Raw genomic sequence first — 11,926 nt, 5'->3', positions numbered from 1 at the left:
TGCGTGGTCTCTCTTTAGTGTGTAGGTGCGTGTATGTGTGTGTCCCTATGTGTGTGTCTGTTTGTGTGTGCAAGTTTTTGTGTTTGTGTGTGTCTGTGTATGTGTGCGTTTGTGTGTCTGTGTATGTGTGCGTTTGTGTGAGTGCGTGTATGTGTCCGTGTGTTTGTCTTTGTGCGTGTGTGTTTGTGCGTGTATGTGTGTCTGTGTGCGAGTATGAGTACTTGTTTATGTGTGTATGAGGGGCTGCCTCTGAGATCAACCTGAAGCTGTTTGAGTCTTACATACAGATTATTAATTATTTACAGTTTATTGAATCATCTGCAGCACAGATCAGACTCAGAGCGTTTGACTGAAACTTTATTGATATAAATCTTTGTTACAGTGATGACGTACAAACAGAGCGTGAGCAGAAAAATACACACTGTGGGATTACAGACACGTTCGTATCAGACACGTTCGTGTCAGCGCTGGTTTGATCAGTCATGTTATTGCTGAAGTGCTCTTACAGGTTAATGATATCACTTATTGATACCTGATGGAGGCACTTGGGAGACTCACTCAGTCACAAGTTTTAGGCCCATTTAACCTGCTGCTCATTAATACAGGAAGTAGAAACATCATGTGATCATCATAAAGAGTGTAAGGTGTTAGCCGCTAACATTAGCACAGAAATAATAGAACACTGAGCACCAAATACAGTCAAACAGATGTTAAATATATGGCTTCGTCATCTTTACACAAACTGCTCTAATATTCTAATAATCTAATAATCTGATAATCTAATAATCTGCTGCTGACAATACTGAACACAAACATTAAAAACAGCTCGTCTTTATAAAAATAATGTTTTTATCTGATTTGTTCTGACGCAAAGTTCCAAATCTAAACTTTAACACTTTATTTTGTCCTTTTTTCAGATTAAACTGAATATCACGATTTTAAAACAAACACTGAGACACTCCTACATCTTCATAAACTAACACATCGTCTGCATAGAGAGTTGCATAGATTCAAACATCAGTGTTTGCATAGGAAATACAGAGAGCAGCCTGTCTCAGGCAGGCTGCTCAAACATGCAGCAGACACCAAAGAAGGAGAAATACAGACACATGTATATTTATATAAAGGTAAATGATCAGATATATGAAAGCACAGATATCTTTATAAGGCGTACAGACACCTCTCTGTCCTCACAGAGACAGGTGTGGTGACAACAGGTGGATCTGGTCTCTTCTATGAATATTTTTGGTAAACTGGTTGGTTCTGAAGGGTCCTGGGGGTGTGCTTGAGGGGTCCTGGGAGATCCTGAGGGTCCAGGTCTCCTGGTCTCACTGCTCCTGTCCATCCTCTCTCAGCTCAGATGGCAGGAACTTGTACTGCTGCTGTCGAATCGTCGCCAGCCTCTTCCTCGCCTCTTCCAGCTCCCTTTCCTTCCTCAGCATCTCCTCCTGAGCTGCAATGATCTGAAACACACACACACACACACACACACACACACACACAGTGTCAAACACTGGCCGCAAACACATGACCTGAGGACACCTATCCAGGCAGAGTAACAGTGACCTCTCAGTGATCCCTCAGTGACCCCTCAGTCTGACCCCTCAGTGACCCCTCAGTCTGACCCCACAGTGACCTCTCAGTGACCCCTCAGTGACCCCTCAGTCTACCTGAGATTACATCCTGTTACCTGAGATTACATCATGTTACTTGAGATTATATCATGTTACCTGGGATTACCTCATGTTGCCTGGGATTACATCATGTTACCTGGGATTACTTAATGTTACCTGGGATTACATCATGCTGTAATGTTGCACATTGACCCATCTCCTCTCTTTGACTGAATGCAGCCACTGAAAGCTGACAGGTTTGTTTGTTTGTTTTATTTCATGGATTTTTTTTCTCTGTTTCATGGATTGTTGAGAAATGTAAGAAGGGGAGTCTGAGAGTACGATAGTTTACACGTTTAGTATGTACACCTGTACCTTTGCACTGTGACTCACCTGTGCGATGCCTCCAACCATTTTACTCTTCACCACCACAGCCTGATCATCCTGGGCGTCAAACGCTGCTTTCTGAGCCGCTTTTACCAGGTTGTCAGACGCTCGCTTCACGGCATTACCTGCAGCCTTCAGAGAGAGGCACACACACACACACACACAGAAAGAGAGAGAGAGAGGCAGTCAGTGGGCAGTTTGTTCTGCACAGTGAGAAACTTTCAAGCTTTGTCAGAGAATACACAGACAGAGAATATGAGGTTCATCATGATTTGTGTGATCGTACAGTAAAGTCTAAAAGCATCGTGATCTCAGCCTGTTCCTCTCCGAGCGTCTGAAAGAAAAGAGCCACTGAAAGAGTCTCTATGAAAGGACAGGAACTGTGTGTATACAGTGTGTGTACAGTATGTGTTCAGTGTATATACACACACTGGTGTTACAGTCAGAGACACACCTGAGTGAGACACTCAGGTGTGTCTCTGACTGTAACATCACCTGAGACAGGTGATGTTACAGGAAGAGACTGACTGACTGTGTTCAGAATCAGGTGAATGTTTCTCTCTTTAAACCCAAACAGTGTGAGCACAGCCTCAAGCTAACACTAGGCTAACCCCTCTCCCAGCATGCAGAGAGAGCACATATAGAGTGTGATGATAGGTCAGGTGTTGAGTTTCTCTCTGTGGATTGTTTCCACTCCTGAATGTGGAGAAATTATCTGAGCAGCAGCTGCAGGCCCAGAAGAGCAGACGATAAGCTGCTGCTGATTGGATCAGAGAACCTGAGCCAGGCCGGACCCAATACCTGATGTGCTCACGCTCACACACACACACACACACACACACACACACACACACACACACACACACACACACACACACACACACAAACACACCACACACACACACAGTCAGAGATCTGGATCTCTCACTCTCACACAGGTCAGGGAAGACTGCGGATTAATCAGTTCATGATGATACAAGCTGTTTTTAACGTGCCTGTGATCTCAGTGACAAACAAGCAAAAGGTTCTAATTATAACGACAGAGCTTTAGAACTTTAGTGGAGCGAGAGTTCCAAAGAAACATATCTTTATCTAATATGGATTTTATTTGATGTAAATCCAGAACAGAATAAGTTCACAGATTACCTCTGGACAAAAACAGAGTAATGTGACATCAGCAGGTTCTGAGGTGAGGGTTACCTGAGCTAATAACAGATCTAACAGCAGCTGTCTGATCCTATAGCTCACCTGAAACCCTACACACTGTCTGCACAGTATTTATAGACTCTGACTGCATGTGTGTATCAGCTGTTACAAGCACATACACATCAGACAATTCCCACCAGCCCATTATTTTGGACACAGGTTAACAGTAACCCTGTTACCTGAGCTTTTATTTTGAAGGGGAAGGTGTGAGTCTGATGAATACACACGGGTGTAAAGGTGTGTGTGTTATAGAAGCAGCAACTTCAGTGACAAAATGACGCCAATGAGGAAGTCCAGGAAATTGCACTTCCTCAAGTGTCCAGAGTGTGTCTCCTGCAGTTCCTCCAGTGTCCACTAGAGTGTCTCCTGCAGTGAGTCAGTCCCCATAGAGCCCCATGTTAAAATGTTACAGCAGAGGGGGGGGGGGGGGGGGGGGGGGGGGGGGGTTCCCATGCCACACTAGTCTCTTGTTATCAAACAATGTTGAACTTGCAGAACTTGAATGGGGAAGTCAGTTATGCGGGGCTGTGTCGGGGCTAACTTCCTACTACAACCTATAGCTGGATTCAAGTGACAGAAAATTTTTCACAACTTGTCAAATACTCCTCTTCAGTCTTTGTCCTCACAGTGAGCTCCTGTTTATTCCTGATCCCGTAAAAACAGGTAGAGTCACAGAGTTCAGGGAAGCTGCACAGAGATACAATCAAAGTGTCCCATATATTCCAGATGAAGGAACCTCCACTGGTCCGTACGTCACACCACACGTCACCAGGTGATCTGCACTCTGATTGGCCATCACAGCGCAATAGATTCGCTGGAGTTCAGATATTTCAGCTCTCGCGAATGAATTCACATATCATGCGACTTGCACTTCCAGACCACTACTCGCGTCTCTACATTGACTTTACATGTAATTCATTCACGTGAATGATTTAATTTGTGTTTGGTGTGAACACATCATTACAGGTGAGGTCACTCAGACTACAGACAGGTGAGCATGGCGAGTGTGAGTGTCTACATTGTGTGTTATTGTGTTACCTGTAGTCTCTTCATGGTCTGGGAGTCCTGGTCGGCCTTCACCTTACAGGCGACCAGAAGCTGGGCGGTGGACGCTGCAACCTGTTTGGCTGAGGAGATGAGTTTCTCCTCACTGGCGTGTCCCTGAACCGCCGAGTTGGCTGCCTCACACAAGTTGTTGGTTGCCGCTGCAACCATCCGAGCCTGAAGTGTCAGAGGTCATTGATGGTTAGACAGACAGATAGACAGACAGACAGACAGACAGACAGGCTGACAGACAGACAGACAGACAGACAGACAGACAGACAGACAGACAGACAGACAGACAGACAGACAGACAAACTTACAGCTGAGATCAGTCCCTGAGACCACTGACCATCATCCACCGCGTTGGCCTGGATCGCCCCCACCTGTAAACACACATAGGTAACAGACTCAGAACATGATACTGGTGAGCGTCTGGTTCAAACATCACGCACTCACGCACACACTCACACACACACTCACGCACACAGGAGTTGGACTGAACAGGCTGCTGGTGTCAGAGGTCCGTTTGAAGGGATGCAGACAGAGAGCGTGGGTCAGACTGTGACAGGTGAAAACACTGAGGACAGACTTACAGGTGAGACAGGTGAGACATGTCTCTAAAGTAGAGGTCTGCTCTGATGTCCAGTTTTAAAGTCAGCACCTTGTGATGAATGACACACTTCATCTCAGTCTGTGATGGATACTGATTTCACAGGTCTTTGGTTCTCAGGGTTCCTGTGACTACTGTGGAGGATGGAGTCTCTCTGCCTGATTTACAGGAACAGTTCTCAAACACTGAATCAGACTGAAGATCCTCCTGTAATACTCACTAATCATACTGACCTCTGCAAGCTTTCCTACTTCAACCTGTTAGTCTGTACCTGTGTGTGATTCACCTGCATGACCACAGGAACATCACACCTGTTGATCTGTACATTACTATGAAACCACAGATCTGCTCAGAGACGGGGGTGATTAAAACTCTGGGAGTACTTGATTAAAGCAGAAAGGATATCGCAGTATATTATGAAAGGCGATTGTCTGCCAGCTCTTCATGTCAGCTTCAGGGCTGATAACGTCTCACCTACTACAGGTTAGGTGGAAAGAGGATATGTTCAGAAAAGGATCTTTCTGAGTCCAGGATAGTTCAGGATCTCTCATTTAGGGGCAGCTATAATACCGCCTGTAGAGTTCAGAGTTTATTCTATAAATAAAGTCAGATCAGGTCACTCAGCATCCATCCTTCTGTCTGATTACTAAAGTGTCTGTTCAGGGTGTGGACGTCTGTAGACTGCTGGGCCGTAGTGCTGACGGATGAATGCTTCCCAGAATAAGTAAAGGACATACAGACGGATTATCAGATAAACAGAGGTTCCCTGGTCTCAGTCATACCTTCCCCTGAGCCACCAGCTCTCTCTGAGCAGCTGAAGCTGCTTTAACCAGAGCGCTGGTCGCTGCTGCGATCGACTTGGCTGCCTCCAGAATCTGCTCCTCAAAGTTCAGCGTCTCATCGGCCTCCTGAAAAACAGAAAGAAAGAAACACGGTCAGAGCACAGGAGAGAAAACAGGTTAATTCAGGGTCACGGGACCAAGACCAGACCTGACCAGAGAACAGACAGGCTGGGGTTCAGCAGAAGACTAAAGGTCACTGTGACATCCATCGTCTCAGTAAGAACAGCTCAGATATACCAGGTGATCTGTACCAGGGGATCTACACCAGGTGATCTATACCAGGTTAATGGTACCAGGTCATCTGTACCAGGTCATCTGTACCAGGGGATCTATACCAGGTTAATAATACCAGGGGATCTATACCGGGTTAATGGTACCAGGTGATTGGTACCAGGTGATCTATACCAGGTTAATGGTACCAGGTCATCTGTACCAGGGGATCTATACCAGGTTAATAATACCAGGGGATCTATACCAGGTTAATTGTAACAGGTGATCAGTACCAGGTTAATAATACCAGGTGATCTGTACCAGGTGAACTACTCCAGGTGATTTCTACCAAGGTCAACCTGGTTGAGGTTCCTACTCTGTGTTGGGTTTACAGACTCAGTGTGTTTAGGGTGTTTGTTCATTGTAAGCGTGTGTGTGTGTGTGTGTGTGTGTGTGTGTGTGTGTGTGTGTGTGTGTGTTGTGGTGTGTGTGGTTAATCCACTGAACCTTGGGTTTGGTCCGGGGTCTCAGCTGCTCCAATTTCTTGGCAGCTGCTTCAATGGCTGCAGCCGCTCCCAGCAGCTCATTCTCTGCAATCACAGTGGGGTCCTCAGGGTCCACCCACTCTGTGCCTGCAACACACACACAATACAGAGTAAACAAACAATACACGCAATACATACAATTAAATACACAATGTATGTTGTGTATGTGGGTTAAATCCCGGCTCGGATTCTTCACAAATGATTGCTATGCCATCAGCTTGGAATACGGATAGCTGTATATATAATATATTAGCTGTATATATAAAATATTAGCTGAATATATTAGCTGTATATATAACCTATTAGCTGTATATATAAGCTGTATATATAACATATTAGCTGTATATATTTGCTGTATATAATATATTAGCTGTATGTAATAGATGTATATTTAACATATTAGCTGTATATATAACATTAGCTGTATATATTAGCTGTATATATAATATATTAGCTGTATATATTAGCTGTATATATAACATATTACCTGTATATATTAGATGTATATATAATATATAAGCTGTATATATTAGCTGTATATATAACATATTAGCTGTATATATAACATATTAGCTGTATATATTAGCTGTATATATAATATATTAGCTGTATATATTAGCTGTATATATAACATATTAGCTGTATATATTAGATGTATATATAATATATTAGCTGTATATATTAGCTGTATATATAACATAGTAGCTGTATATATTAGCTGTATATATAATATATTAGCTTTATATATTAGCTGTATATATAATATATTAGCTTTATATGTTAGCTGTATATATAATATATTATCTGTATATATTATATATCAGCTGTATATATAACATAGTAGCTGTATATATTAGATGTATATATAATATATTAGCTGTATATATCAGCTGTATATATAACATAGTAGCTGTATATATTAGCTGTATATATAATATAGTAGCTGTATATATGAGCTGTTGGTGAATATGTCGCCTGTGTCTTATGTTGAACTAGGAGAACGTCGTTGGTTGTTGGAGCTAACGAGCCTAGCAGCTAGCTGACATGTTTTCTGTGCTCTGATTGGCTGAAGCCATCAGCTTTTGTTTGCACATGTTGGAAATCAAACGTGACATGTACAGACTAAATAAAGACGATCACAGATCCTCAGAGTTTCAGAGCTGAACTTTGATATTTAGAGTTGGGAGGATTGTGATTGGACGGCTGAATTTGATGCTGGATGTTGAGCGTCTAACATCCAGTTGAACCCTGATCCTGACCATCCATCACAGCTCTGATCCCTCACAGCCTCTCTGCCTGGGTCATATTCGTCATCATCATCGACGTCTGAATGAAGTGATGAAGCTCCCCCCCCTAAGCCGGGGGTCCAGTGTCAGCTAACACTGCTTAAAGTGCAGCTCAGAGACGTCCATATAAACTATGAGGATGACTGATGATGCATTCAAAGAATCTCCTTCAGTCCTCTGTACTCACCTCGGACTGAGGGGGGATATCCCAGGACAGGGCTGCCTGAAACTGGACCCCTCAGAGGGATCTGCACTAATCCTCCTCCAAACACTGTCAGGACTCAATAAGAGTACTGGGTATGAGAGGGAGCTATTTCAGACTCATCACTGAGGCTAAACTTCGAGATCTGAACCAAGCGGTCTGCAGAGGAGCTATTTCCGACGGTCTGAGAGCATCAGGTCTGAAACCTGCAGAGCTTAAAGTGGTTTCAAAATAACCTCCATGATTACATATATGATACTGTGGCACCATGCTCCTGAGGGACTCTGACTCCATTTAATGTACACAAAGAGCTCTGGGGAGCCTGTTGTTAGAGGGTCAAAGGTCACAGTACCTTTCATGGCCTCTGCGGCCTGGATGAGCTCGGTGACAGAGCCCGCCACCCTCTTGGAGTAACCAGCCAGCTGCTGCTTCAGATCATGAGTCGGCTTCTGGATGATCTGAGGGAAAGAGTGTCACAACCTTTAATTCACACTTCATTAACAATGACATTCTCTGTGAGTTCAAACGTCTGCTAGGACAGGTGAGGTGTCTGTAACAAGCAGCTATGTTGGAGACAACTGACATGTTAGAGATGAGCTACAGTGAGACAGGAACAAGCTGCTCTATCATGTTAAAGACGAGCTACAATGAGACAAGAACAAGCTGCTCTATCATGTTAAATATGAGCTACAATGACTCAGGAACAAGCTGCTCTATCATGTTAGAGATGAGCTACAATGAGACAAGGACAAGCTGCTCTATCATGTTAGAGATGAGCTACAATGAGACAGGAACAAGCTGCTCCATCATGTTAAAGATGAGCTACAATGAGACAAGAACAAGCTGCTCCATCATGTTAGACATGAGCTACAATGAGACAGGAACAAGCTGCTCCATCATGTTAGAGATGAGCTACAATGAGACAGGAACAAGCTGCTCCATCATGTTAGACATGAGCTACAATGAGACAGGAACAAGCTGCTCCATCATGTTAGAGGTGAGCTACAATGAGACAGGAACAAGCTGCTCCATCATGTTAAAGATGAGCTACAATGAGACAGGAACAAGCTGCTCCATCATGTTAAAGATGAGCTACAATGAGTCAAGAACAAGCTGCTCCATCATGTTAGACATGAGCTACAATGAGACAGGAACAAGCTGCTCCATCATGTTAAAGCTGAGCTACAATGAGACAAGAACAAGCTGCAGCTTGAATCTCAGCGGCTTCAATAATGAAACCTGATCTGCTCTACAGAGAGTTTTTTTTCTTTTGTGTGTGTGTGTGCGCGTGTGTGTGTGTGTGTGTGTGTGTGTGTGTGTGGTGTGTGTGTGTGTGTGTGTGTGTGTGTGTGTGTGTGTGTGTGTGTGTGTGTGTGTGTCCTCAGAGTGTCCTGGGTGTCTCTCAGTGTATTCAGGTTAGAGTGGTGTGAGACAGGTGCAGAGATTTAAAGGATCAACATAGAGCAGCTCGTGTTCAGAGAGAGAGAGAGAGAGAGAAGAGGACATCACTGCACAGGAATGCATGCACAAACTCCCACACAAAGCACACTATCACACAGTCCCACTGACACACAAACACACACACACACACACACACACGTAAACATACACTAACACACTTACACACAAACAAACACACTAACAGATCTATAAGATAGTCCTGATCAGCTGATCGCAGTGAGACTCAGGTGAGATTAAATGGTTAAACAGCTCCGGTGCTGATGGACCTGAGTCTACGGGCCAGAGAGCTGCAGCGCCCCCTACAGGTCAAATTAAACACTCTTTTTATTACAGGATGTACATCAAGCGAGGATCAGCTGATGTGCTCTGAAGTATGCAGTTATTACACACCATGCACAGAGACTACACACTTGCTACTGTACTGACACACACACACACACACACACACACACACACACACACACACACACACACACACACACACACACACTGATCGGGTTCTTCAGTGTGTGATGATTCCAACATGCCCTGATCTAACAGAACATGAATCACTGCAGCCTCACACCTGTGCAGGTAAGTCATGTGACCTACTCACCGGCTTGCATCGACATCAGTGATCATCAAGTTTAAAGATCAGAGACAGAGCAAGGAAGAGGAGGAAGAGGAGGAAGAGGAAGGAGAGGAGGTTATTAAACACTAGGAGAAAGCAAATATCACGGTTCTGAATCCATCCAAAAAAAAACGTCAGAAGAGGAGGAAGAACAGGAAAAGGAGGTTATTAAACACTAGCAGAAACCAAATATCACGTTCTGAATCTGTATGAAAAAAACATCGTAAGTGGAGGAAGAGGAGGAAGAGAGGGAAGAGGTCAGATATGATGTGTGTGTGTGTGTGTGTGTGTATGTGTGTAAATGTTTGTATATCTGTGTGTGTGTGTGTGTGTGTGTGTGTGTGTGTGTGTGTGTGTGTGTAAATGATTGTATATCTGTGTGTGTGTATGTGTTTGCAGGTGATGATCTCTTACCACCAGCACGTGCTCCAGCAGGCCGAGGTATCCTGTCGCACACTCGTTCCCGTAACGCAGAGCTCTCATCTGGACCTCATTACTGACTTCAGGGTGATAGGCTGCTTCCTGAGACACACAGACACACAGACACACACACGCAGACACACACCCAGATTATAATCTGCATCATAAACACTCTTTAATACAGCGGTTACGCCCTCGCTGCTTAAAATCTGATTTTTATTTCATGTAAACGCCCTCACCTCCTCTCTCCTCACCTCCTCTTTCCTCTCTCCTCTTTCCTCACTTCCTCTTTCCTCTCCTCCTCTTTCCTTTCTCCTCCCTCCTCACCTCTCTCCTCACCTCTGTCCTCACCTCCCCCCCTTCTATCCTCACCTCCTCTTTCCACTCTCCTCCCCTCCTCACCTTTGTTTCCTCTATCCTCTCTCCTCACCTCCTCTCTCCTCACCTCCTCACTCCTCACTCCACCTCCTCACTCCTCACTCCTCACTCCTCTCTGACAGCAAACCTCCGGCCGTGGTGTGTTCAGGTGAAGCGTGGAGATTTGTGTGCTCACCTTGCAGGAGTGCAGCATGTCGGCGATGGCTCTGCGGCTCAGGTTCGCCGTTGCGATGATGTCCTCCTGACGACACGAGTTCCCAGCAGCCACTGCTTTGGCTGTTGCCATGGTGATGCCTTTGGTCGTGCGGATGAACTCCTCAGGTGTTGTGGTCTTTGCAGGATGCTCAGAGCTGCTGAACACCTGAGAACAGGAGAGAGACGTCAGATCTGTCTTCAAACAGGTGAGTTAAAGGTTGTGATGTCAGCAGTGATGTCACTCACAGCCAGCTCCTGCTTGATGTGCTCGATGGTGGACTCCAGAGCCCGGGTTCCCTTCGTGGCCTCGTCCTCCACCGCCTTCACCGTCTTCAGGAGAGACGTCACGTTGGTCACCATCACCTGATGGCCACATGACAGAGGTGGGATTACAGAGGAGACTGACACAGGTGCACTACTGAGACAGGGCTCAGAGCCTGAACGGTCACCTGGAGCCACTTCACATGAAACCAGAACGAAGACATGTATCACTGTGAAGAGAGCGACCTGCCGAAGAAGAGCTGCAGGTCAGTCTGATCCCAGACTCTGCTGTAAGTCTGGATTTATGAGCTGGTGAAACATCATCATCACCTTCACACAGAGGGCGCTGAGCGTCTGCATGCTCCTCTTGGTTTCAATCTCTCTCTCTGTCCTGAGTGTTTCAGAGCTCACAGGTAGACTCAGGTGTGATGGTTCTACAGGTAAACATGGATAACACTGTCACAGTACTCCCTGAGTGTTACCTTGGCAGAGTTCTTGAGATGCAGCATGCTGGGATCATCATGTGGTTTTCCTGCAGCCGCCTTGGTGGTGCTAATCAGGTTCCCCAGAGCTTTGGCGACGTCCTTCACTGCATTGATCAGAACCACCTGCAGACATCAGGTAAAATAGGCAGGTATCAAGGTGAGTCAGGCTGA

The 11,926-nt window shown here is 45.1% G+C and overlaps 1 protein-coding gene across 1 annotated transcript in view; it reads right to left on the bottom strand.

The window, feature by feature from the left end:
• Window positions 1-336: 336 nt before the first annotated feature.
• Window positions 337-11,926, bottom strand: part of tln1 (talin 1) — a 41,530-nt gene continuing 29,940 nt past the window's right edge. The window contains exons 47-57 of the mRNA XM_034709128.1: window positions 11,753-11,878; window positions 11,256-11,372; window positions 10,990-11,175; window positions 10,431-10,538; window positions 8,298-8,403; window positions 6,420-6,544; window positions 5,643-5,768; window positions 4,571-4,633; window positions 4,245-4,427; window positions 2,007-2,132; window positions 337-1,463 (exon numbers count right to left, since the gene is read on the bottom strand). Coding sequence (XP_034565019.1) covers window positions 1,329-1,463; window positions 2,007-2,132; window positions 4,245-4,427; window positions 4,571-4,633; window positions 5,643-5,768; window positions 6,420-6,544; window positions 8,298-8,403; window positions 10,431-10,538; window positions 10,990-11,175; window positions 11,256-11,372; window positions 11,753-11,878 — 1,401 coding nt within the window. The 3' untranslated portion in view covers window positions 337-1,328. The remainder of the gene's footprint in view (window positions 1,464-2,006; window positions 2,133-4,244; window positions 4,428-4,570; window positions 4,634-5,642; window positions 5,769-6,419; window positions 6,545-8,297; window positions 8,404-10,430; window positions 10,539-10,989; window positions 11,176-11,255; window positions 11,373-11,752; window positions 11,879-11,926) is intronic.

Source organism: Notolabrus celidotus, chromosome 19 (assembly GCF_009762535.1).
Source record: "Notolabrus celidotus isolate fNotCel1 chromosome 19, fNotCel1.pri, whole genome shotgun sequence".
Classification (NCBI taxonomy): domain Eukaryota; kingdom Metazoa; phylum Chordata; class Actinopteri; order Labriformes; family Labridae; genus Notolabrus; species Notolabrus celidotus.
This window is presented reverse-complemented; position numbering and strand designations above follow the sequence as displayed.